Source organism: Phytophthora sojae (assembly GCF_000149755.1).
Source record: "Phytophthora sojae unplaced genomic scaffold PHYSOscaffold_2, whole genome shotgun sequence".
Taxonomy (NCBI): Eukaryota; Oomycota; class Peronosporomycetes; order Peronosporales; family Peronosporaceae; genus Phytophthora; species Phytophthora sojae.
The window spans coordinates 1360766-1387826 of NW_009258116.1; the positions used below are offsets into that span (position 1 = coordinate 1360766).

Genomic DNA, 27061 nt, shown 5'->3' on the forward strand with positions numbered 1-27061 from the left:
AGGATCCCCCGTAATGCGCTCGATATGTCATCGCTTTTGTTGTAATCTTTCCTGCCTTGAGTGAGAACTTTGACATTATACCACAATGCAGGCTCCAGGAAATTAGGAACAGGTTCCAATTGAACGCTCCACCGAAAAAAGAGATAGAGACCGAGGGCACCAATAGGGCAAACCTCGACATTGCGGTGTCGGATGCACGAACCAAAGTCGCGACGCCCATACTGGTTGGTCTTTCCCTGCTCCATGATCATCACGAGCGCACGGCAATCCGTGAAACCTTCGTGCTCGAGCTCCACACTGAACAAGTCAGGTAGCTCCAAATTGCGCGCAGACTCGCCTCGTAATAAACACGAATGACACAGAAAATGGCTCATACGGTTCCGTAAATCACTGCCGGTGTTAAGATTCATGTAATAGCGAGAGATTGCCACCAGATCATCAGTCGTACAATACCCATCCAGCAACGATCCAACACCGCGATCTACGAACTCACGTTTATTTTTTTCATGCTTCTCGCGCTTGAGCGATGATAGCAGCGCTTTGATCAGATTGTTTCTCGGGTGCGGATGAGTGTTTGCTCCTCTGCTTTGAGGGCAGTCGCAAATGCGTTAAACGCAGTCGTGTTGAACGGAGGGTTCCCCCACCACTTGTGGGCTGGATGCACTTCGCGCAGCAGCACTGCGTCCTGGAGGACGACCACCCGAAGGTACAGTAGCAATTCCAAAAACCCACCAGTTGATATGTGAGGTGCTGATTCTTTACGCATACAACCATGTAGTTTTCAACAAACGGGAACACTTCGCGCTGAAGACTTTCAGGAGGAATCAGAGCAGCTCGTTCCAGAAAAAAACGAGCGCCGGTCCAGGGGAAAACCAGCAAGTGAGTGCATGGCGTCACGAGGCAACGCTGTCAAGTAGCACCCCTCCATGGCACCAGCATTCCAGCGCCCGAACCGTCGGATCTGTGACTCTGTCGCTCCTGCCAGCTCCGCCATTCGAGATCCAGACCCTCGGGCAGCGTGGGTCTTCGCCTTCGAGTGTAGACCAAGAGCAGAAAAGGCTTTTACAGTAGCGTCGTAATGCGCTCGATATGTCATCGCTTTTGTTGTAATCTTTCCTGCCTTGAGTGAGAACTTTGACATTATACCACAATGCAGGCTCCAGGAAATTAGGAACAGGTTCCAATTGAACGCTCCACCGAAAAAAGAGATAGAGACCGAGGGCACCAATAGGGCAAACCTCGACATTGCGGTGTCGGATGCACGAACCAAAGTCGCGACGCCCATACTGGTTGGTCTTTCCCTGCTCCATGATCATCACGAGCGCACGGCAATCCGTGAAACCTTCGTGCTCGAGCTCCACACTGAACAAGTCAGGTAGCTCCAAATTGCGCGCAGACTCGCCTCGTAATAAACACGAATGACACAGAAAATGGCTCATACGGTTCCGTAAATCACTGCCGGTGTTAAGATTCATGTAATAGCGAGAGATTGCCACCAGATCATCAGTCGTACAATACCCATCCAGCAACGATCCAACACCGCGATCTACGAACTCACGTTTATTTTTTCATGCTTCTCGCGCTTGAGCGATGATAGCAGCGCTTTGATCAGATTGTTTCTCGGGTGCGGATGAGTGTTTGCTCCTCTGCTTTGAGGGCAGTCGCAAATGCGTTAAACGCAGTCGTGTTGAACGGAGGGTTCCCCCACCACTTGTGGGCTGGATGCACTTCGCGCAGCAGCACTGCGTCCTGGAGGACGACCACCCGAAGGTACAGTAGCAATTCCAAAAACCCACCAGTTGATATGTGTGGTGCTGATTCTTTACGCATACAACCATGTAGTTTTCAACAAACGGGAACACTTCGCGCTGAAGACTTTCAGGAGGAATCAGAGCAGCTCGTTCCAGAAAAAAACGAGCGCCGGTCCGGGGGAAAACCAGCAAGTGAGTGCATGGCGTCACGAGGCAACGCTGTCAAGTAGCACCCCTCCATGGCACCAGCATTCCAGCGCCCGAACCGTCGGATCTGTGACTCTGTCGCTCCTGCCAGCTCCGCCATTCGAGATCCAGACCCTCGGGCAGCGTGGGTCTTCGCCTTCGAGTGTAGACCAAGAGCAGAAAAGGCTTTTACAGTAGCGTCGTAATGCGCTCGATATGTCATCGCTTTTGTTGTAATCTTTCCTGCCTTGAGTGAGAACTTTGACATTATACCACAATGCAGGCTCCAGGAAATTAGGAACAGGTTCCAATTGAACGCTCCACCGAAAAAAGAGATAGAGACCGAGGGCACCAATAGGGCAAACCTCGACATTGCGGTGTCGGATGCACGAACCAAAGTCGCGACGCCCATACTGGTTGGTCTTTCCCTGCTCCATGATCATCACGAGCGCACGGCAATCCGTGAAACCTTCGTGCTCGAGCTCCACACTGAACAAGTCAGGTAGCTCCAAATTGCGCGCAGACTCGCCTCGTAATAAACACGAATGACACAGAAAATGGCTCATACGGTTCCGTAAATCACTGCCGGTGTTAAGATTCATGTAATAGCGAGAGATTGCCACCAGATCATCAGTCGTACAATACCCATCCAGCAACGATCCAACACCGCGATCTACGAACTCACGTTTATTTTTTTCATGCTTCTCGCGCTTGAGCGATGATAGCAGCGCTTTGATCAGATTGTTTCTCGGGTGCGGATGAGTGTTTGCTCCTCTGCTTTGAGGGCAGTCGCAAATGCGTTAAACGCAGTCGTGTTGAACGGAGGGTTCCCCCACCACTTGTGGGCTGGATGCACTTCGCGCAGCAGCACTGCGTCCTGGAGGACGACCACCCGAAGGTACAGTAGCAATTCCAAAAACCCACCAGTTGATATGTGAGGTGCTGATTCTTTACGCATACAACCATGTAGTTTTCAACAAACGGGAACACTTCGCGCTGAAGACTTTCAGGAGGAATCAGAGCAGCTCGTTCCAGAAAAAAACGAGCGCCGGTCCGGGGGAAAACCAGCAAGTGAGTGCATGGCGTCACGAGGCAACGCTGTCAAGTAGCACCCCTCCATGGCACCAGCATTCCAGCGCCCGAACCGTCGGATCTGTGACTCTGTCGCTCCTGCCAGCTCCGCCATTCGAGATCCAGACCCTCGGGCAGCGTGGGTCTTCGCCTTCGAGTGTAGACCAAGAGCAGAAAAGGCTTTTACAGTAGCGTCGTAATGCGCTCGATATGTCATCGCTTTTGTTGTAATCTTTCCTGCCTTGAGTGAGAACTTTGACATTATACCACAATGCAGGCTCCAGGAAATTAGGAACAGGTTCCAATTGAACGCTCCACCGAAAAAAGAGATAGAGACCGAGGGCACCAATAGGGCAAACCTCGACATTGCGGTGTCGGATGCACGAACCAAAGTCGCGACGCCCATACTGGTTGGTCTTTCCCTGCTCCATGATCATCACGAGCGCACGGCAATCCGTGAAACCTTCGTGCTCGAGCTCCACACTGAACAAGTCAGGTAGCTCCAAATTGCGCGCAGACTCGCCTCGTAATAAACACGAATGACACAGAAAATGGCTCATACGGTTCCGTAAATCACTGCCGGTGTTAAGATTCATGTAATAGCGAGAGATTGCCACCAGATCATCAGTCGTACAATACCCATCCAGCAACGATCCAACACCGCGATCTACGAACTCACGTTTATTTTTTTCATGCTTCTCGCGCTTGAGCGATGATAGCAGCGCTTTGATCAGATTGTTTCTCGGGTGCGGATGAGTGTTTGCTCCTCTGCTTTGAGGGCAGTCGCAAATGCGTTAAACGCAGTCGTGTTGAACGGAGGGTTCCCCCACCACTTGTGGGCTGGATGCACTTCGCGCAGCAGCACTGCGTCCTGGAGGACGACCACCCGAAGGTACAGTAGCAATTCCAAAAACCCACCAGTTGATATGTGAGGTGCTGATTCTTTACGCATACAACCATGTAGTTTTCAACAAACGGGAACACTTCGCGCTGAAGACTTTCAGGAGGAATCAGAGCAGCTCGTTCCAGAAAAAAACGAGCGCCGGTCCGGGGGAAAACCAGCAAGTGAGTGCATGGCGTCACGAGGCAACGCTGTCAAGTAGCACCCCTCCATGGCACCAGCATTCCAGCGCCCGAACCGTCGGATCTGTGACTCTGTCGCTCCTGCCAGCTCCGCCATTCGAGATCCAGACCCTCGGGCAGCGTGGGTCTTCGCCTTCGAGTGTAGACCAAGAGCAGAAAAGGCTTTTACAGTAGCGTCGTAATGCGCTCGATATGTCATCGCTTTTGTTGTAATCTTTCCTGCCTTGAGTGAGAACTTTGACATTATACCACAATGCAGGCTCCAGGAAATTAGGAACAGGTTCCAATTGAACGCTCCACCGAAAAAAGAGATAGAGACCGAGGGCACCAATAGGGCAAACCTCGACATTGCGGTGTCGGACGCACGAACCAAAGTCGCGACGCCCATACTGGTTGGTCTTTCCCTGCTCCATGATCATCACGAGCGCACGGCAATCCGTGAAACCTTCGTGCTCGAGCTCCACACTGAACAAGTCAGGTAGCTCCAAATTGCGCGCAGACTCGCCTCGTAATAAACACGAATGACACAGAAAATGGCTCATACGGTTCCGTAAATCACTGCCGGTGTTAAGATTCATGTAATAGCGAGAGATTGCCACCAGATCATCAGTCGTACAATACCCATCCAGCAACGATCCAACACCGCGATCTACGAACTCACGTTTATTTTTTTCATGCTTCTCGCGCTTGAGCGATGATAGCAGCGCTTTGATCAGATTGTTTCTCGGGTGCGGATGAGTGTTTGCTCCTCTGCTTGGTCGTTATACAAGTCAGAAATCGCGTTCACGTACATCTCCACTATTGCCACGCCGACCTTACGTGTCGAGTTCTTCACACGAACTTCTCTGTCTACGACTTCCTCGCAAAGAAACAAGCGCATCTTAGCTGCTGGCACTTGGTAGCGCGTAGTTTTGTGAAAGCCCTTTCGATCACACCAAACCTTAAACTCTTTTTGCTTCGGCGCGTATGTGCGGGTCGTGTTGGCAGGCCTTGCCTTGCGGCAGCGATCTAAGGTTGCATTGGCGCTTTCCTCGAGCTCGGCTTGTAGCCCCGGTGGCTCCATGGTGCCCCTCCAGCACAATTTTGGTTATGGACTATTTTTTGCTATCAACGAGAGGCCGCCTGCTAGGAGGGACGTCGTCTCCAATCTATAGTGCGGCCAAGTGTAATAGCACGTAACCCTAGGGAGATAACCACTCATTTGCTTCACACATCAATTATTAGATAGTGCCATCATTTGGAAAATGCCAACATCATTTGATCATTTGTCTAGACTTATCAAATAGTGCCATCACCTTGCCCCCCCCTGAGTCGCGCATTGCTACATTGAGCGCCTGCAGTGCATCGTACGGCGTGTAGTCCAGCCGGCCGTTGAAGAGCTGCTCCAGTTGTTCCATGCGGACAGCAACGGGGTCCGCCTCTCGTCGTCGGGCAGCGCAAGGTCGCCGAACTCCTGCTGCTGGAAGGGGAGGCGGTGCAGCACGTAGATGTTTTTGCGTGTGTCCGACACCAGCGCCACGTCAGGGAACTGGTGGCTCAGCTCCGCCAAGAGCGACGCTCTGCCAGCACCGTGGGCGGACCGTCGCTGCCAAAGCTGCGACCGGCCTCGGACATGTAGTGGAAGACGTCGCCTACTAAGTTGAAGTTGACCTTGAAGTGGTTTGCGAGGACTTTCACAAGCTGACCGGTCTTTCCAAAGCCCGGTCGCGGCGGGATTTGCCGGCGCACAAGTAGCTGCGGCAGTGAGTCAGGCACGCGAGCCTTCTGCTCCAGCTCTGAAGTGACTGACCCGATGCTTGGGGTGACGGGAGGAGCGAGAGGCGGCTGGGGAGTGGCGGCTCCACGATCAGGACCACTCCCGCGGTCTGCGCCTCGGCCTCCGCGTCGCTGACCTCAGGTGCCGCTGGGGCGTGCGCGGTCGATGACAGGCTTGTCCGAAGCTTGTTGGTTACTGCGCCAACCCGACATTTTGCAGGACCAGAGATTCTTGTTGTCTGGGACGCGGAGTTAACGTGGATTGGTTTGATTGTCACAAATTGCTGTGCGACCATCATTTGTTTTCATTCCCGTCTCGCTCTTGGGTATTGTCGTACCGTAGGCATCTATGAATGCAATTACCCCGTTGGCTGCACGCAACACCAGGATACTCACTACAGTGCGCTATTCCATTATGACTTCATGCCTAATTGAGCCCTTTGCACGCGGCAGTAAGCTCTTCGTACAGTGTGTGTCAGCAGTATAACCCGACGAAAACAACACTCTCGAGAAACGGGTTACGAAGAATCTACGCACCAGCACCCAGGTGCAGCCCCGCCTTCGCGTTGCGATCGTACGCACCGAGCTCACGTTATTAATTAGCGCCTGCGTATCACGAACTCAAGTGGGGTAACACCAACCCCTGCCTGAAAGGTGAGGCTGCGCTAGAATTTGCCCCCGCGGGGGCCACAGTTCTTCCTTATCACGGCAATCAGCACCGGTACCAGCACCAGCGTTTTATACCACAGGTGTTCCCAGCCTAGTCGAAGACGACCTAGTTGGAGAGCGGCAGTGCTCTGCCTGTGGAATAAGTGAAATGCACAGCCCTTCACCACCAATGGGCAGAGGGGATGGAGAAACGGAACCCCTTGACATGTGAAACAGCGAATTCAACAATTTACAGCACATTCAGCTTCTACTACCGCCACCTCCCAGAATTCAAACTCCAAAAATCAAACCAAGTTCAACTCACTTCTACTGCATCCTCGACACTCCAATTATTCAGGTGACTTTCTCTCAGCAGGCTTGAAAAGAGATTCAAGCTTCGGCATGTAATATGCATTCAACTTACCACACTGGTGTGGTGTTCCCCTCTGTTGTCGAGCAAGTAACAATCTAGTTCACATGAATTGGCACTCAGATGAATTGGCGATTGAGCGAATACCCCGAGAGGTCCTATATTTCTACACCATTGCACGGCGTTATTCACAAAGCCAACACTCAAATGCAAAAAGTGCGCACTCAAATTCAAAACTGTCTCAGATATACTACCTTTTACAAATGATATACCTGCTAAATCAGGTTGAACAATTAAGCTCCAACTTGCATGTCTTCAAACCGGAGGCCACGTTGGTGGTGAGGCAACGAGTGACAAAACCGTCGGTTGCACAACTCTGGCGTTACAACTTCAGCGAAGAGAGGGTCCGCTGCAAGCTTCAGGAAGCCAGCGCGGTGCTCCGTGATGGTCGTTCTTTCTGGCACGCGCAGAATGTTCGGGCGCTGCCGCGCGAGAAAGCGCTTGACAGCGCTCTTGTACAGCGAGAACACGTTCTCGATAGGGTTCAGCATCGAGGAGTATGGCTCGATCTTCAGCATATCGGCCCCCACATACTTTGCTTCTTCAAACACGTCCTTGGCTGAGGTATGGGACGGGGCGTTGTCTAGAACAAGGACCACCTCGTCCAGTGGGGTTGTCGATCGGATATGGCGAAGGAAACGCCGGGTAAACTCGTTGGCCAGCTCCGACTTGAACGAACCTAACGGGGACTCCTGGTAGGCCACACCTGTACTGGAGATAACAGCAATAACATGGATGTTCTTACCTCGCCACACTCGTCTGCACTGCTCAATGCCCTCGCCTACTCCAGCCCCTTCCGCGCGAGCACCACAAGTTAATGTTGGTCTCATCCAGGTAGAAGACCTTCTTGTTGTTGGCGAAAGCCGCGTAGAATTTGACAACGTAGTCGTAGCGCTTCTACTTGTTGATGTCGCTGTTGCGATTGACGACGTCGCGGTGGAGCTTCTTTAGCGTGAAGCTATGCGCGTCCATGGCGCGACACACGGTCTCTCGGTTGATGCACACGTCAAACTTCTGCTCAACGAGCTCAGCCATTGGAACGAGCGTCAATTCAGGGGTAGCAGCGAGCGCGCTGGGCAGGTAAGCGACGTGCGCGTCCTGGATCTTCTTCTCGGAGCCGCCGCGCTGCTTCTGGACGCCACTCCAGTCGCCAGTGTCCATCGCCGTCTTGATACATCCCGAGGCGGTCCTCTCGTGTACATCATGGAGCGCCGCCACCGTCTTCCATTCCTTGGCCTTCTCAGCTGCGAGTAGGATGCACGCGCACACTTGTTGCGGGTACCGGTTGTAGCTGATATGAGTGTTGGGGGGGGGGGGGGGGGGCACGGCGCCAATTGCAAAGTGAACTCGATAGAAGTGCGAGCGTAGCGTTCGCGCCAAGATCCCGCCAGTTCCAAGCGCCTTTGGGTCCAACCAACATAATCCTATTAAAAAGAATAATACACGGTGTGTGATCTTGGATAGTTCATTTGAATTTGAGTGTTGGCTTTGTGAATAACGCCGTGCAGTGGTGTTTTAGTGTAGGAGTTCAGGTGCAACATGTAGCCAACCCGGTAATAGCTGTGGTCCACATTGCGAAGTAAGTGGTGGTGCTTGCTCCCGCTTCACTTGCAAGCCAGTTCGTGTTCTGCTCTCTCACAACAACTATAACGGAGCGTCTACCCAGCTTCGTCGGAATTCGAGTCTGCTCAGCTCAGGCAGTTGGGATAGATGCTGCCGAGAACTGTAGACTCATCACGCAATTCCCAGGCTGGAACAGCAACACGTGCCAACTTCGAAACGGACACGAATACCAAGTCGAAGGGATTTGTAGGATCTGTTGTGTGTTCCTACTTCACGAGCGTGTGTGTTTCGACGGTTCTGGCTATGATAAGGGAGCCTCTTGTAAGTTAAGAAAAGAGCCCCGGCAGCATACCATTCGCTACTTGGTCGTCTTCGACTTGGCTAAGGATACGTGAGGTATGAAATGCTGGTGGTATTAGGTACTGATGTCTATTGCCGTGATATGGGCGAGCTGCAGCTCATGCATATCACTCGAGTCGCAGGCCACTCTGAAGTTGGTACACGGAGCAATGGATAGTGTGCTACGCACTTCCTCTGTCAGTTCACTGCACCGGCCCCTATCCACCGTGCGTCCGACCTGCTGCCGACAACAGAAAATTGTCGCTAAAAGCTACTAGATCCACATACTTCTGACTGGCGCACAATCCTTTGGAGCCCGAAATAACATATTGCGAAGGGAAAATTCCAAAAGGTGACTGAAAACTGTGCAAAAGACTGCCGCAGCATAGGATTTTCTGCACGAAGTTTGAGCCAAGCCGAGATTCGCGTTACGATCAAGCAATTAATCTGTTGGAGCTGTCCACACCAATTCCTCGGGAGTTCCCAGTATGAAAGTCATAGCCCTCGTCATCGTACGGAGTAGCATTCGTGACCGTATGCAACGTACATGTAAATGATTGCGTGTACGTGTAGCCTGATGTCCGTATCAAAAAGCTACTTTGTTCGAAATCGACGATTTCAAATCGTCACAGCAAACCATTAGCTTGCCCTAACCTGGTACGTATTGAAGTCCGCTAAGAAAATAATAGTTTTTGTTTTAAGAAACGACGTTTACCGAGGTGTAGTAAGGTCTGTGGCCACTTTAGTACAAGTTTCAGCTTTCCCGTGGTAGAATGATAGGAACTGTTTTTCTAGACTCCTGCCACACAAATAAAGTATGACATAAAACCTGAGGATGCCGACTACAATAACGTTTCTTATTGTGACTGGTGCCATTTTCAAACAAGCTGAATGCCTAAAGGAAAAACGCGATGACTTTGGAGGCGCCGGCCAGTTTAGTGAAGCAAACGTCTTAATGTTTGTATTCTCTGAAATTTATTTTCAGAGCTAAGGGACGATCGGATTCCTGGTCTGAATTTGGGTTTTCTCCATTTCCCGCTATACTCGGTTTAGTGTATGCAATCAGAACAAACGGTTTTAGCTACAAGTCTATGCTTAAACGTGTGATTAAATCAACTATATATTTAAATAGCATTTATATACGTGTAAATTACGTGGACGTTACATGTGTCGTCGTCCCAGCAACACGCAAATAAATACAACCACACCGTGCGTAAAGTATTTAAGTTTGATGTAGTGCGAAGGGTACTAGAGCCCGTCGATACCCCCCTAGGACTACCGAACACTGAGCTTTGCTCGCACAGGCACTCCATGCGCTCAAGTCTGTACTTGTCCGCGGCCTCTAAGATTAAGTCCTTCATTCGTTGACCACCCTCTTCTTTCTCAGCACCGAAATCTGCACTATAGTCTCCACGGTGGAGTGATCTGGTAGTAGTTAATGAAACAAAGCACTCACGTACGAGTCTTCAACGTTGACGACCGCTTTCTCTGGTCCCTTCGATACCAGCCCACGCCTTGCTATTCAAAGCGAATCTAATGTCGTCGTTCAATGTGCGCATGGAGCTCCCAGCACCTTCACCTACCACGTCTTCTTCATTACCGATTTCATCAACTGAGCTAAACACTGACGTTGTTTCGCACTTCGCGGGTATTTCGTGTATCTTGAAAAGAATAAACACATGTCGGAAAGTGAAGGCCTGATCTTGCAAGCTGCACGCAGATCTCAAGCAAACTTTGTATTAATTATTTTGTATTAGCATTACCGGCTCATATCTAAAATCTACACTTTTTACCCGGCAGGTGCTGCGGCTGCGAAGCAGGCGCAGTAGATGCCAGTGGTTTGAATCTATTAAAATACGGGGTTTGTTCTTTCAAAAATGACCCAATCTTAGCCTCCGACAGCAGGGTATTGTGTGTGCACCTCGACCAGCGCATTGTTCGAGAGACAGGTAGCTACCACCGCGAGCGATCCCAGCGGCGCTAAAGCACCTGCACCGAGCGCAGAATGTGGGCGACAACAACGAAAGATTTATCAAACTGAACGCATACATCCCTTCAGAATTATGAATTTACGATCCAATTTACAATATATACTTATGGTTAGAAACGAGTGAGCTAACATGGATAGCCACTAACATGTCAGCGTTAGGGAGTACACTACATAATAACTGTGCTCACTTTTAAGCTGAATACGATGAATGGCGTGCTGTCGCGATAATTACAACCGATACCGCCGGTCTTTGGCTCGTTGTGTAGGCGAACTTATGGTAGAAATTATCAACTACCTACAAGGCAAAGAATAATTTATGAAGCTCTAATTGCTTAGCTCACAGCACCCGTGGGTTTTAATACCGTAACAGCAGATTATCGTTCCCTCTTCATCATCGAATTATGTGAACTAGGCTTGCAAATTCCGTACACTAGTCATTCAAATTGGTCTTCCTGATCCCTAACAGTGACATGTTTTGCCGAATTATGATACTCAGGACTATAAAATAGGAAAACCTTCTAACCTTAGCAACAGGAGGGACTCTGCAGCAATAACCAGATGCATCAGTACACGCATCGACATAAAGCCAAAGTCAGCGGCCAAGCTAGTAGAAAAACTACCAGTATTGCCGGTCTCTACGGAGGAACCTACTACATGTAGTGAGCGAGTATCTTTGAATATGGAGCATCGGGCTTCAATCCGGATACATTGTAGTTATTGCTCGCTCTGCTGCAAATTTCGGAGCTTCTACGGGTCCCGTACGACTTTGTGAGCGCAAAGTACTAGACTGCTATTTAGTATGCTACAGTGAACCGCTCATTTGCTTATTTTTTAAATATATATTTAAAAAATAGAGTTGTCAAGAAATAGCCACAGTTTTCAAGATTTGCAAAAGCTTCGGGAGCACTTTTCAGGCATTTGCAACCCCCTGTTACATTTAATAAAGCATCTTGGAAACTACGAAATATTCTATCTCTGCCCACACAGCTCGGCGCTTTCCAAAGAACCGGCGAGTGTGCCATTTTTCTTTTCCCAGTAGACCAGACACGACGCGGTTTGGGGTTCTCTTGAAGATGCACTGGTTCAAGTCGCTAGTCGTGTTGCACATGCTTGTCTGGATGACTTTGCTCTCTGTGGGAGGTCGGGCTCAATACAACATCTGGATTGGCAAGAGCGACATCACCGACCCTGCCGCGGAGGTCATCATGAAGAGGTTCTTGGATCTCAAGGAGAGTACTGCAGGAATCATTAACCGGTTGTCCGCCAGAGTCTTCCTCATCGAAGACCCCGACACCAGCAACCGCGTCATGTTCGTCCACTGTGATCTGCACTCCGTCATGCAACTCGTACACCAAGAAGTTCTCGCCCACCTCGCCTCTAAGTACCTCTAAGTACAGCGGCGTCTACACCGATCAGAACGTCGTTCTACACGCCACGCACGCGCTCGTAGGACCGGGCGGCAAAGCCGGCTACTTCCTCTACGACGTGTCCATCCTCGGCTACATCAGCAAGAACGTCGACATGATCGTGAGCGGCATCTTGAACGCCATCGACAAGCCACACAACTCTGTGGTGAGCGGCACCATCCGCTGGAACAAGGGCGAAGTGGCGCAAGGCGGCACAAACCGATCTCTTAATGCTTACTTGGCCAATCCAGAGTCCGAGCGAGCCAAGTACTCGAGCAGCATCAACACAACGATGCGCGTGCTCCAGTTCTTCAGCAGCGAGGGTAAACTCCGAGGTGTCTTGGCCTTCTACCCTGTCCACCCCATCAGTCTCACCGCAGCCAACCTCTTGATCAGTGGTGGCAACAAGGGGTTTGCTGAGTTCCTGCTCGAGGACGAGTTGGATAACGTCGTCGTGGGTATCGGCATTACGAATGCTGGCGACGTGAGCCCCAACTTGACCGACAACGGAGACCGAATCTTCAAGGGCGAGGGCAATCCCGGGATCGAGTCTGCGGAGATCATGGGTAAGCGTCAATATGATACGCTGTCAGCGCTCATTAAGATCGACTCGGAGCTCATCGAGGGTCCCATTGTCGCCAGACTCTCCTACGTCGACTTCTCGAATGTAACCCTCGACGGCGTCCAAGCCACCACCGATGATCCCTACGCCGACAAAACTTGCCCCGCTGTCGTAGGACAGCATTTCGCCGCTGGCACCGAGGACGGATGCGGACTCAGTATGTTCAGGGAGGGCGGCACGAAGACCAACAAACTTTTCAAGGCCATTGGTGGCATCATCAAGAAGATACCGAAGTGAATGGAGAGCTGTCAGAACGCCATTAATGTGCCGCAGCTGGCCGTTGGTCTCATGAGTCATGTGCCGCCGGTGCAGATCGTCAGGATCGGCTAATTCGCTTTTCCTCAATCAGCAGCTTCAACAACGACACTTGGTGGGGAAACATTTGATTAGTTTTTGAGGCTTGACCTACACCCCTCTGAAGGCAGGATGGGATCATCGTGACTTTCCCAGGTCGAGAAACGAATCATGTCTTCCGCCACATCGCGCAGCATTCCCGGTTGTAGCGTTGAGGACCGTAAAGCACCAACTTGCCCAACGTCCCATCCGACTAATGACTAACGCGCTTTTCCCGGCAGCCAATAGAGCACATGCCCCACCAATCCGAAGAGAGTGCGTCGAGTAATCGTTTGGATTCAGGCCCAGATTCGTAGCTGCAGCCTTGATCAGGATCGCTGGGAAAAACTTTTTTTATGCATCCATCGGCTACTTTCTATTACATGGGGATTTATTGTATTTCATAGGATTAATTATATTATCGACAGCTACTTTTGACGCCAGTAAAAATTTAATTAAACGCCAGCTCCGTGAGCAGTTGGAGTTCGGATATGCACCGCTACTAAGCCTTCATGGACTACAAACATGTATTGAAGAGGCCGGAAGACTTGATATATGACTGCTACCAAGCCTCTGGGTGCACTGTAGGCTTGATTTACAACTGCCATTTAGTCGCACAACACAGTACTGTAGTTGATTTTAAGTAGAGCTTTGCATTGTTTATTCCACGATTAACTATCCACATAACTGTACTTATCTACAGGACAGGATTTTGACGCGGCGGACTGCTGTAGTCACTGTGCATTTTCAATGCGACCAATCAAGTGTCGATGTTATCGACTGCCTCCGACAGGACCTCTTGAGGACAGAGCGGGTCCTTGCCGATGAAATTTCCCCCCTCGACAGAAACGCGTCGCGCACCTTGCGCCAAGTCGATGGCGAACCACTATCGTCATCGTCCGACGAGAGCAGTGATGATTCGTCTCGGCCTAGAACCCCACCGTTTGTCGACAATTTTGAAGACGACGAGATCCTTTTTGGCCACCCAGGACCCCTGCGCAACAATTTCAGTCAATCCGAACGCGCACTCCTAGCATTTCTGACCGATCAGAGAGTTTTCATGATGCCTCTCCAAGCCAATCGGATAACTCGTCCTCTTCGCTCAGCCAATCAGGAAGCGACGAAAGCGAAGAAGAGTACAAAATCGAGACGGCAGGGTCTGCGAACAATCCAGTTGATTTAACTTACGATAGCGAGTAAGTTTTCTGTTTTCTTTTCCTTTTTCCGTTAAGAAATACATACTTTCTGAACTGCTGTGTTATATTAGGTTGATTTAATTTGGGTCTTTCTGGATTTAAATTTTACCTTTTCCGGCTTTTGTACGGTAAGTAAACACATAAATTACCTCAGAGACTGGACATACAACCGCCGCGGTCCCTGCGCTTTTGCTAAGACCTCTCAGTTTACAATTTCCAAGCATCCGAACAAATCTTTATCTCAGCTACTGTCAACAATTCCGTCCGTGACCTCCACACCCGGCTACCCTTTCCGACATTTGCAAGCCTGTATCGAAGACTGCTGCCAACGCACCGCTTACTGTTACGAGGCGTCGACCGTGCCTGCAATGGAGACCGAACCGGTCGGGGCCCCCGTCCTCAATATCCCTCACCCCATCTTTAAGTGATAGCGAGGATTTTTCGGGTGTGGTAACGCGACGTCGATCAGCCCCCATTCTGTGTCGCAGATAGGTAGTGCTGACAACGAAGAAAAGACCGCCGCACTCGACTTCGATGACGGGGCTGGTAAAAGTCCAAGTAGCAGTGATGACGAAAGTGACAACAAGAGAAGCAGTGGCGACTCCCCACCGCAGCAAGACAATATCACTCCTCCAGAAACCCGTCCCGATGAAAGTGAACGAGCTGTCATGGAACACCCGGTGCTGTTCGATACGATGGAAGAGGCAAGTGCAGTTTTGGATGGGCTTGAGAACGCTCGTTTTTTCATCGACAACAATGGGAGAACGACGACGCTGTTATCGTGCACGTCTCATGTCGACTGCGCTGCGGTGGCACGGATCAAATGCAACAAAGATGAGCAGTATGGTTTATCCAGAAGTGGGATGCACACTACTGAGCCAGCCCCCGGTGTAGAGCAGCGAACCGGTATTCACAAGCCGCTGCTGCCGGAGATCGACAATTTGTTGCTCGGAGGCCAAGGACCCAAAACGTGTTTGAACACGCTTCGCATGAGATACAAGGGGTCGCCTGAACAGCTCAACTTGCTGCCAAGCACCAGCCAGCTCAAAACCCGAGCTCACAAGCTGAGAAAGCGCGCCGATTTCTCCATCACGACCTACGCAGATGATGGAGTGGGCATCGCCGAGGATGTGCACAACAAGGAGTAATTCTTCCAGCATATGAGTTACCTGGTGGAATCGGATGATGTGCGGATATTACAAGAGCCCTTCGGTTACCAGCACGAACTGCTGGTCCTGGACTGCTTTACCGATCGCCTGGACGATGGCGAACTCTCGCTCGGCATTATATTCACTTTCCGGCGGTTGTTTCGGACTCTGCCACGAGTGATTCTCGGTCAGCGGTCGCAAGTACTGGGTACAACCGACGGAACGTACAAGCTCCACTTTGGTGGATGGACGCTTGTTTCGTTTGGTACTTTCGGTGTTCGATACACAGCGTCACACAAGTACCAGCACAAGTTTTATCCGATGGCATTCATGTTTGTGCGAACGGAGACGGCGTTTGCTTACGCGCGGCTCTTCACAGTTTGCAGAGAGCGCGGTAAATCGTTTTTCGGCGGCATCCTAACGCTTCAGCATGGATCCATGGATCACTCGACGTCTATTGCAAACGCGTTTCGACAAGAGTGGCCTGACATCAAGCTCCTGAACTGGTGGCCTCATTTGTATCGTAAAGCCCGCGGCAAGAAGGCACTTTTTTCCGATCGTGGCCGGTATGACGATATCATCAAACCTCAGCTGGAATATTTGAGTCAATGCCGGACTATCGAGCAGTTCGAGGCGTTATCAGATCTCGTAACGGAGAACTGGGCGTCTACGGGTGAACCCGAGTACGCGCAATGGCTCGACGATGAGTATTTGACAGACCCATGGGATCTATGGTTTTACGCCGCGAGCGGTACCCCTGGTGTCGTGCCAAACCAAAATCCGATTGTATCCCATCACCGTGCGATTAAGGCGACGGTGGTTGACCACTTTCGCGGTGCGACGGGTCATGTACTTGCGGGAACACTACCCAAGATTTTGGTTGAGTGTGCAATGGATATTGGCTCGGATCGGATTCGGCACTACGCGTCAGGATCCGTTTGTGCTGTAGTTCTCGGGGCGGCTGTGCAGCTCTGTGCAAGAGCCAATCATTACCCAAACCACCAGCGAAAGTCCCAACGCGCCATCAACCGAATTCAAGAGTACTATTTCAACTCCGACTACTATGTCGTTCGTGACGACAACTTACATGGGCTGAAGGTTAACGCACATCGCGTCAAGACGTACAAGGCATCGCTGGATGGTACGCTCAAGAAGGACGAGAAGGTCGAGAACATTCAGCTTCGGAACTTGTCGCTCCACGCGGTTGAAGTCCTGGACCGCGTCTGGGATAACCCTTCCTGGAGTCTTGAGGAAATCGAAGTGATTCGATCAAAGTTCAAGTGCGGCTGCAAAGCGTTCTTCCAAACGGGGTGGCTGTGCGCTCATGTGTTGGCCTGTTTACATCTTGTCGACTCGTTGGATCTCCAAGTCATGATACGAAGTCTACCGGCTCGGAAGCCACCTGGAAGACCGCGAAAGAAGACCAAGTGTCTCGCGCGGGATGACCCTCGGAAGCCCCAGTACTCGGTAGCCGCGCTCATCAAGCGGCTGGTTGACAAGCCTGCAAGCGTGATTAACTGGAGCATCTTACAGGTGTGGACGACCACTGACGAAGACGGCGAGGAAACGGAGCTCAAATTTGTTGGGAAAATCAAGCCCCCATTCGCTCGCGGAGGCAAGCGGTACTGGAAGGTCGAGTACGATGACCACGAGGAAGTTGACACACTGGGCGTGGACGGATTAGCAATCGCGAGCAACTACTCTTTCCAGATGAGCCACAACATCGTGCCAAGCCAAGGTGACGCGGTCGCTATTGCGACGGATTAAGTGATTGATGATATAAATATTACTTAGGTATAGAACAAATTAAAAACAGAAAAACGATAAAATCCCCCCAAAATACCAGAAAAACCTTGCATGTAAACCTCGCTTTCACTTTCGTTTGTTGGTATTGTGCCTTTCTGCCAAAACGCCCTCCGATTTGAGGTCCTACGTAGGAGTCTTTCTCCTACGTAAGACCTCATAAAAGTTAGTATCAAGGCCAGTAAAACCGTGCATAAACAAGAACTGAATGTTAACTGAGCGAATTGCTTGCGAAGGGAGACCAACAAATGAGCGTGTGCAGTACCGTTATACCTGTAGGCTACAGGCTGTAGCCCATGTACCCGTACGTAGCCCCATGCTGGCATGGTGACCTAGCTGCGGTGCTGCCTGAGTCTCCGCCAGTACGAGTGTGGTCAAACTATGTATTTGCCACAGATGCTGTCAGGCACACTGACGTGATCTAGTCCTCCGAAGGGCTCGTTAGTCCTACGAAGGCACGAATGACCAGCTTAACATGGTCATTCGGTCCTTATTTCCAAAAAGGTACCCTTTAGATGAAGATGGAGCTCCTACGTAGGACTTCCGTAATCCGATGCAGGGCTAACAGCAAATCCTAGGTTTAACCCTACCCTCTCCTTCTTAAGACTACCGTTTGGAGGTCAGATTGGACAAAGTTTCTGAAAGGCACAATAGCATACAATATCACCCTCATGCATAGAATTAATCGACCTGCATTTAAAATAGCCGCTAATTATTGCGCATTCTAGTCGAACTTTCCGAAGTCGATTGATTGAATCGACCGAGCCAAATCGCCAGCAAACCGCCCGATATTTTGATTTGACTTGAATTTACTATGTACGCAATAAAGTACGAAATAAGAAGTCGCTCAGGCCGTCTCGGTCGATTTCAAAAGACTTGAAATTTGTATTCAGCGATTTCAACCCATGGTAAACCGATCCGAATCGGCAATATTGGTCGGAGTTCACAATAATAAAAAAACAGTCGTTTTGGCACGTAATGAAAAGTAGACGCCTGATGCATAAAAATAATCCGCCCCAGGATCGCTCCAGACGACTTCGAGATTGCTGCAGACCCATTCACAGATGTGAGGTATGGATGGCCAAAATGTTTGTCCGATGAAGGCGTACTAATCGGTCTTTTACGTTATATGTTTTGGCAAAACGCTGATACCACGACAGGGTTTTCTTTTCACACTTTGGCAAAGCTCGCATCCCAGTCGAGAGGATCCGTGGGCAGCATGATATAAAGCAGGGGTGTGAAGGCCTCCATACAGTTTTGGGCTGTATCCAGGGACTCAAACACTGGCCCCACTTTATCGCCTTTCCTGGCACCAAGAGTTGGAATTTGGTCATCTTGCTCTGCTGTGGTCTGTCGTTGTTGTCCCTGGCTGCTTCGTGCTGCGCATTTCTCTGCAGATTCCTCTCCACTCGAGGCTTGACACGACATAGCACGGCTCTTTTTCAACTCTTGAACAGCGTCCAGCAGTGCAGCTCCCCAACGCTCCTCCATGCCGAGTCTGGAGCAATCCGCAACACGCTTTGCCTTCAGGTCTTTATGCGCGCGACTGCAAACATCCAGCGCTAGACGGGAGAATTCGTGCCTTTGGAGCACCTGAGTGAACGCCTCGGGGCTCAGAGAAAAGAGGTCGCAGGACCGTACGGTAGTCACCGTGTACGCACTGATGGTGCAGCTCAAAAGTCCTCGCTCCCCAAAGTAGCTGCCGTCACGAAGACCCACCGGTCGGTCCAGTAGCGAGCTGCTTTGCATATTCAAGAAGCCTTTCGTGACAAAATACATGGCCCGCACGATGCGACCCTCCGTGATCACGTCTTCGTTGCGCGAATAGGCCTCAAAGTGTAGGTGCTCAGCCAACGAGAGTGTGAAAGCCTCCGTTTTGGCGTTCTCATCTCCACACAATGGGGCGAAAACCTTTATGACGAACCAGCTGAGTGGGATCTTAGCCGCGTGCAACACGCACGCTGATCGAATCTCTCGCGGCATGTCGGCCAGTAGTTCATCGTAGTTTAATCCAGCGTGCGAAGCCCAAAGCGTCGCCATGAATGCGCTCGCTCGCGCTTTGAGTTTCTCGCTGACGCGCACCCGCTCCAGATACGATTTGACTGCGATTTGGTTCTTTCGGAAGCCCACTTCCAGGCTACTGCGCGAGATGAAGAGACCCGCGAGCTCGCCAATGACGAACGACATGGTGAGCAGACCGATGAAGGACATGACGATCTGGAAGGCGTACGCTGACGCCGACTCCGGCGCGATGTTGCGCGCCTTCTTGACGAACGCCGTAGTCGCGAAGAAGAGTCCGCGCAGGAAGCGGAGGGTGAGCTGCGCTGAGGACGGATCCTGCGGGTCTGAAACCTCCAGCGCTTTAGACGGGAGCCAGGACTCCCATTCCGATCCAAATCCCATTTCCATAGCCACGGCGAGATAAGCGCACGCAGCCCAATAGATCACCAGCAGATAGAGAGAAGAGACACGAGCCCAAACCTCGAGCTCGTTGGCAACGGAGCTGCGGCTTAGCTCGTCGAGATACCCCACGAGATTCATCATCTTAACGCAACGCAGCAGCTTGAGCCGTGGACTGAAGTTGAAGACTGAGAGGAAGCCGTAGAACGGAACCGCAGCAATGAAGTCGTAGATCATGCGCTCCTTCTTGTACATGCTCGCCAGATTCTGCTCATAGAGCTCCATCGCAGCGTTGGATTCTTTCACACGCCAACTGAACCACACATCCACCACGAACGCGACTTCACAGAGCAGAGCGAGGGCGTTCAGAACTGTGGTCGTGGCTGTCATTCGGTCCATGGGGTCGATCGTGAGTTGGTACGGGATGATAATGGCAATATACACGGTGCAAAACACCATAAACCGGAGCCAGAAGAGGTGGAAGGGGCTTTGCGCCGGCACGCCGCGAGCAACACTGGACAGCACCTTGTAGAGCGGAGTGATCAACGTTTTCTTGAGTGTATCGACAAACGGCAGGCGGCCGAGACCCGAGCTCAAACTGTTCTGGCGAGTCCATCGAACTCGATCCATTTTCTCCTTCACCCGCTCCGCGCGCGCATTCATAATGTCCGCTTGGAACATGGTCAACCCCATAATTGTCGTCAGCCCTCGCCGCTGCTCCTCCTGTGACTGCAGTAGAAGCCGGTGCTTCTCTCGGTGAATACTGACGATTCGCAGCACCTTCCACTTCCACTCCGGGTACCTGGTAAACACCAACTCCATCGACTCGCGCGAAAGTTTGTACAGGATACACGACGTCTGCGCCTGGACGTACGCGGTGCGAGTGCCATTCGTGAAAAGCCCGTACTCGCCAAAGTAGTTGCCGCTTGAGAACTCGTTCACTTTGGAGAAATTGGAGAACCCGTCCCCCGGTTTCTTGGGCAAGTCTTCGTTCGTGATGTCATTCGCGGTCGGGCCTACTTGAAGCGACCGGTGCGAGCCCCGACGGTGGATGCTGATACGCTCGCTCCAATTACGACTCGCGCCAGGAATCGGAGAGACGGTGTTCTCCACATTGGCAACATTCTCAGAGGGGAGCAGGACATCGACGATCCCCGCAAAGATGAAAAACATGTCGGTGCCTTTATCGCCGAATCTGCAGACGAACTCACCGCGAGAGATCAGAACCTGCGTGAACTGCGAGACCAGCATGCGCGTGATGGATCCCTCCATTCCGCCCAGAAACTCCACTCGCTCTAGCATTGGTTTGAGGTGGAAGAGGCGGATGTCCGTCAGCAGCGACGGCGACAAATAGTGCACCAGGAGGTTCTCCTGTGTCACGGTGTGGTAGCGTTTGAACAACAGGAACGTCTCCACGCGCTGCTGCAGGCCGTCGGGCATTCGAAAGTACTGCAGCATGTGGCGTACAGCGCGCATTGTGGCGTTGAACCGCCTGGTCTCGGCGCTGTGGAGCTCGATGATGTCGGTGAAGTTCCCGATAACGTAGGCACACAGGAAGAACCCGGCGGTCATGGTGAACGCGCTGAAAGTGCATTGCGCTGTCGTTTTGGGGAACTCCGGCTCGCTCGAGGCCGACATGAGACCGAAGGACCAGTACAATGAGGCCATGTACTGAAGAATGAGGGAACCATGCTCCAGGTGCTTGGAAGGCAGCCACACGTTGTCCCCAAATGCTGTCGGCTCGTCGTCGAGGCTGCTAGGGATTGCTAGCTTGGACGCAAAGTTAAACCAGATACACCCCAGGAAATGTGACAGCATGAAGGTGTAGTAGAGCAGCTTGAACAGCCGCAGCTCGGTGGTGTGTTTGAGATACCGCTTCTCGAGTTTCAGTAGCTGCTTGGGCACTTTCAACAACCGTAGTAATTTATTCGCGTTGACGATATTCAGTCGCTCGTGTGCCAGAGCGCCCCAATTCGCAATGCACAGCGGTAATACCGCCGCAATATCGATCACGAATGCGTACGATCTGAAGTACCTGCGCTTGATGCGCTTAGGGTCCATCACTTTGTTCCCGTACTCGTAGAATCCAAGTCGCGAGCGGATTTGCATGTCCACGAGAAATAAAATCTCCAGAAATACCATCAAACTATCCGCTTGACTGTGCCTGGCTTCTAATGGGAAGCACGCCTGGAAGACGACCAGAGCCCATTGAACAGTCATGGCCACGAAGATCCATACCTCCCACGCCGTAATGAACAACGAGTCTGGGTCGTGTACCCTCGTCGCCGCGTCTTTCAGGCTACGGAAGACACGTTGTAGCTGGCCTATTTTGATATCTCGGGCTAGTAGAGGCACATCGCTCTGAGATCGGATGGAGATCGAAGTCCGCTTGTTGTTTAGAAGCCGTTGTTCGAGTGTTAGAAGCGCCGCGTTAAAGCCTGGGAAAATCGACTCCATAGCTTTGAGCTGCTCACGAGAAATCAACAGCAAGATACACCCGCTGCTCGCACTCACGTGCTCCTTGTACCCGCCCTCGCCCTCGCTTGCAAGGGCGGTTGTGCCGAAGCAAAATCCGCGTGGGATTTCCCGCGAATTCACTCCGTCCTCCACGACACACACCTCCCCCTCGAGGAGGAAGAATATCCCCGTGACGTAGTCTCCGTAGCGATACACCACCTCTCCTTGTCCGTACAGAATGAACTTGGCGTTCTCCACCACGGCTTCTTCGAGTCTATTCAGAACAGGCCGGACGCCTTGCAGGAGTGCGAGCGTTTGCAGCACAGGAATACAAATACACCTTAGCAAGTTCAGGCGGATGGACCGCGGGAGATCCGCGAGGAGTTCTCCGAGAAGAGCGCCGCGGTGCGAGGACCACCAGTAGTCGAGGAAGGACTTGACGCGGTGGTGAATCACTAGCGGGGCATTTTGCTGGCGCAGAAAGAGTTGAATCTTCGAGCTGGTGGTGAAAAACTCCCTCTGCTCGTACGCCGAAGCCGTAAACTTCTTTTGCACGTGATCCACGACAACCGCGGTGAATAGGAACCCAGTAAGCATCAGCACAAGAGCTGCAGTTATTTGTACGGTGCCGCTAGGTTCGACACTTTTACCCGGGGACACCAGCACCGCAACCGCGTAGTACAGCGAGCGCGAGTACCCCCAGATAGTGATGGAATGAAGCGCCTCCCGATCGGACTCCTCGTCGAAAAGCGTACCATTGCAGCTCTCCAAGTGCGTGGCGTTCAACCTGCGCAAGCACAGATGGATGGGAGAGATCCACGCTTCCTCTTCGTTGGGATTGAAGCCTTCCAGGTACGAAATGCCAAAGTGAATGCAGGTGACGACGTGAGACATCATGAATAGCGAGGCTCCAAGCAGCATGAGCTGCCTTCTGCTGTTCAAGGGGATGAAGTGCGAGATCTCGTTCAAAAGCGCTTTCAGGTGGAAGACAGACAGCAATCGCGGGGATCGCAGAAGACCATACCGCTTCATGTACGCGTACTCCCATGGTAGTGCACAGAAGAGGTCGAAGAGAAAACCGCCTCTAAGATATCGCATGGCGGTCTTCCTCGTGTCCATAACTTTCTCGGAGTCCACAACGAACGACAGATTGAAGGTCAAAACAACGTTGAGGAGGAACCCAGCGTTCGAGATGCCGTCAATGACCCGGACAAGCGACGACGGCCGTTGCCACAGTGGAAAGACGATCTGAACGGGGACCATGAGCCATAAGTAGCCGATATTCGACAGCAGAATCAGCAGCCACCACATGCGAAGAGCAGAATGCTGGTCGATGCACATTTTCAGCAGCAGCCGCCAAATCCCAGAGCTCTCAAGTATGAGTGCTTGAGCCGAGTCGTGGTCGTAGGGATTGCTTTGGTACTGATCGGTGCTTTGTGTCGTTCGGTCGTCACAACTGTCTGCCGCAGACTTTGGGGTTTGTTCGTCGTCGGTATGCTGCGATGAGGGACTCACCGAGTTCCTCTTGCCCAGCCACGACAAGAGTCTCCTCGGAGCTGACTGCCTCCGTCCTCTCCTTGAGAGCAACTTCAGCACAGCGGACGCCCCTGCCACAAACGCAGCTTCAACGGATGCCCGTCGGATCCCTGGGCGTAATGAGATGTCTGACGGACGTCTGATCGGCTTACTAGTAGTAGTAGTAGTAGTAGTAGTAGTAGTAGTGTTACGAGTAGTTGAGGCTGGCGGTCTGTTCTCATCGATGATGTTAGCGTTTTGAAGCTGGTCGAGGACATTCTGGACGTGACCAACGACAAGAGACGCACAATCCGGGTACCCCTCGAGCAGCCGGTCGCAGTGAAACCTAGACAGTTTGTACAGGATCACGTACGTCATCGACACGACCGTGGCAGTTCGTGGCAACGACGAGAAGACCGACAACTCACCGAAGCACGAGCCCTTTCGAATGTCTCGCACTGTGACCGAGTCCACGATAATCGCGAGCGCGCCCGATTGGACGATGTACAGGGCGTCGCCATAGTCTCCGACTGAAAACAGCGTCGTCTGCGACGGCAGCGCGATCATCTCTAACAGCCCCGTGACTGCGACGATGAACTGGTCGCTGCAGCCTTTAAAGACCGTCATCCGAGCGATCATGGGCTTGAGAAGCTCCACTTGGATGTTGCTGGCAATGGACGGACACAGAAGTCGTGAGGCCTCCCGGTCATTCGACTGCGCATCGTTGTAGTAGCGCTGCAAGACACACGCTTAACCGTTAGACAATGTCCGCCTAAGATCAGTCGACAACCAGACAAACCTTCAGGTATTCGATCGCTGGGGTCTGCTGCGCCTCGGGGACGCGATGGAAGGACAGCACGTGTATCAGTTGGTTGATCCGCGAATCCAGTGCCTCGTTCTGGCCGCTCTCGCACTTTGAGATGATAAAAATCGTCGTGCAGAGCGCCGTGAACATTGAGAACCCGCACAGCGCGACCACAATCGTGAACACGAACTCGGTGCTGTGGTGTGGCAGTTCCCCTTCAAACAGCCCCGTCATAATGCCAACGCTCCAGAACAGCGAGCCCAAGTAGCGCTCGTGGAGAGAGTGGGTGCGTTGCGAGTCCTCAGCCTGCCAATGGTCGACCTCGTCCACGCTAAAGCCGAAACTATAGCGAGCGCATGCGAGTACGTGGGCTACGTACACCGTCGCCACAAGCACCTTGAGGAGCTTGAGCAAGACGAAGCGTTTGGAATAGAACTCATCCAGACTTCTGATGAAACTTCCAAACCGTGAGAACCGCAACAGCTTCAAGAGCAGTAGCTTGGGTACTAGGCTCGCGTGGCTAACGATCAGAGCTTGGTACGGTAGAATGGCGACGACGTCGAGCACGAACTGGAACGAGAGCACGTATCTCCGCACCGTCAGCTTCTTGTCGCGAATGAGGTTGCCGCCTTGGTAGTACCCCGTGTGCGCTTGCACGTACAGGTCTACGAAGAAGACCCCCTCGCATACAGCGACCAGTGCAAAAGCAACGGAGAGAATCTCCAGCGACGTGGACTGGAAAGTCAGCATGTACGGCACGAGGAACGCCTCTAACAGAAGACTGAGAAGCAGCACGTGGTCCCAGATCTGGATCCCATTGGCATTCGGGTCGAAGGCGTCCTGCAGGTCATCAGCCAGTATATGCGCGAGTCGGGTGTGCAAACTCAAGGAATTGTGGACGCGGCCTACGGACTTCAGCAACCACGAGAGTCGGTCGCTGTCTCTGCTGTGCTGATGCACCTTGACCATCAGTGCTCACGAAAATACGCAGACAACCGTGGGCTAATCGGGAAATGGTCGTTCACGTTATGGACGCCATAGAGAAGACGATGAAATTCGTGCGTATTTACGACGATGGGCATGAACAACGGCACAATACGCCTATGATTAGACGTTTGCGCCTCGTTCTAGGCGGTTCCAGGTCTCCAAGGCAAAGTTTAAACGGGTCGGCCAGTAAATAGGGTATTCCTCGAAGCAACTATACACACACCACGAATTGCATCGTTTCATTTTTTAAATTTTGACTGGGAGCCAGGGCGATAGACTTCACTTGACTATCCTCCAAGGAAAGCGGCACGACCGCAACTATGATTAGACTCTTATTATCATAGTCAAATTTAGAGCAGCAGTCGAGCGAGCCCACTACCAGAAGTTGAGATCGGACAAGCGTCCAGTTTTGGAGACCGTGCCGTAATGAATGCCGACTTGGTTTGGGTTCGCTGAGAAACTCAATCCTTTTAGCAAGAATTTTAATTTTCTCATTTCATTTGAAGCATTCACAGCCTCCATGCTAACTATAATGTTTTCCGGAATTTTGGGCGGTGAAATAAGAACACTCAGCGGGGCAGGTGGCGAGCCTACTGGAAGTTTTGAGCCGAGTGTATTGTTGTTGGTGACGTACGAGGCACGATGTAGAGTTGGTCTGTGCCCTATGAGGCAAATCGAAGACTGACTAGAATGTCTAGGCTAGGAGCTCCACGGCGGCGCTCCTTGTGCCGTGCGTGGCGTAATACAATCCACGTTGAAGAAAGCTTCAAATCGAGGTGGTCTAAGCTGGCTTGAACCAATGATCCACTACACTAACCTCTGTTGGCCCTTGATATCTCTAAAGCTTCAGGGTTGCGCTGGGTCGCAAAATCCTCAACTCGTTGAATATAATATTCATTCTGTTGATTGCTTTCGAGTCGACAGGAAGTCACAAACCTCTCCTCGACCAACGAAGGTCAAGATGCACCTTGGTGATAATTGATAATGCACCTACCCATTTTTCGGTACCAGTTGGTCAATGATGCAGATCAAGATTGCCCAAGTGCCGGCGTTGACGCCTGCGCTGGTGGACATGACGACTACGGCTTCATGCACAGGTGTGTGAGTGTGCTGACGCCCTACCAGTCAATTTCTCCGCTCTACACAAGTTCTCCGCGCTGTTCTATCGTCGCTATCCACACACAATATTTTGGAGTTTTCTATGTCGTGGACATCAATATCCGAGATTGTCCGCTCCCGTGGCTACATGAAGCAGCCTTGGGTGATTTTCAGGGTGATATGTGCACCGCCACTGGTCGGTAGGAATGTATCGGAAATCGGCGGACTGCATGAATGGAGCCGAGCAAACTTTGCTAAGGGAAATGTTGGTACAGACTGATCTCTTTGGTAAACGACTGGGTGTTTCGCAAAAACGAAATGTCTCCCACGAACGATTGGAGTGGAAGCAACGAAACATCAAGTCGACAGGCAAGCACGACATCGTCCATGATACTGAAGGGTGTCTTCTGTTTTGTGAACCTTGGCGTGTACATGTACAAGACGAGAAATAGTATCTAGTTTACTTGACGCCATT

The 27061-nt window shown here is 51.6% G+C and overlaps 7 protein-coding genes across 7 annotated transcripts; 3 read left to right on the top strand and 4 right to left on the bottom strand.

Moving 5' to 3' along the window:
* Positions 1 to 410: 410 nt before the first annotated feature.
* Positions 411 to 5154, bottom strand: PHYSODRAFT_483144 (hypothetical protein; the record flags this gene model as incomplete). The annotated part of the gene is made up of 3 exons (XM_009520177.1): positions 411 to 577; positions 2619 to 2667; positions 4927 to 5154. Coding segments are annotated over 3 exons (444 nt in total), but the record flags the coding sequence as incomplete, so codon positions are not given.
* Positions 5155 to 7157: 2003 nt separating this feature from the next.
* Positions 7158 to 8214, bottom strand: PHYSODRAFT_478459 (hypothetical protein; the record flags this gene model as incomplete). The annotated part of the gene is made up of 2 exons (XM_009520178.1): positions 7158 to 7613; positions 7852 to 8214. Coding segments are annotated over 2 exons (819 nt in total), but the record flags the coding sequence as incomplete, so codon positions are not given.
* Positions 8215 to 11889: 3675 nt separating this feature from the next.
* On the top strand, positions 11890 to 13081 carry PHYSODRAFT_246129 (hypothetical protein; the record flags this gene model as incomplete). The annotated part of the gene is made up of 2 exons (XM_009520179.1): positions 11890 to 12125; positions 12214 to 13081. 2 exons carry the CDS (start codon positions 11890 to 11892, stop codon positions 13079 to 13081), a joined length of 1104 nt encoding a protein of 367 aa, XP_009518474.1.
* A 273-nt stretch (positions 13082 to 13354) lies between these two features.
* PHYSODRAFT_435842 (hypothetical protein) lies at positions 13355 to 13507 on the bottom strand (the record flags this gene model as incomplete). The annotated part of the gene is made up of 1 exon (XM_009520180.1): positions 13355 to 13507. A coding segment is annotated over one exon (153 nt), but the record flags the coding sequence as incomplete, so codon positions are not given.
* Positions 13508 to 15041: 1534 nt separating this feature from the next.
* PHYSODRAFT_324422 (hypothetical protein) lies at positions 15042 to 15521 on the top strand (the record flags this gene model as incomplete). Its single annotated transcript, XM_009520181.1, has 1 exon — positions 15042 to 15521. The coding sequence occupies one exon, from the start codon at positions 15042 to 15044 to the stop codon at positions 15519 to 15521; it is 480 nt and encodes a 159-aa protein (XP_009518476.1).
* A 330-nt stretch (positions 15522 to 15851) lies between these two features.
* Positions 15852 to 16949, top strand: PHYSODRAFT_457828 (hypothetical protein; the record flags this gene model as incomplete). Its single annotated transcript, XM_009520182.1, has 3 exons — positions 15852 to 15922; positions 16127 to 16457; positions 16563 to 16949. Coding segments are annotated over 3 exons (789 nt in total), but the record flags the coding sequence as incomplete, so codon positions are not given.
* Positions 16950 to 18494: 1545 nt separating this feature from the next.
* PHYSODRAFT_481544 (hypothetical protein) lies at positions 18495 to 25470 on the bottom strand (the record flags this gene model as incomplete). The annotated part of the gene is made up of 6 exons (XM_009520183.1): positions 18495 to 20249; positions 20367 to 20699; positions 20868 to 23595; positions 23800 to 24431; positions 24496 to 24958; positions 25043 to 25470. The coding sequence occupies 6 exons, from the start codon at positions 25468 to 25470 to the stop codon at positions 18495 to 18497; spliced, it is 6339 nt and encodes a 2112-aa protein (XP_009518478.1).
* Between the last annotated feature and the right edge of the window lie 1591 nt (positions 25471 to 27061).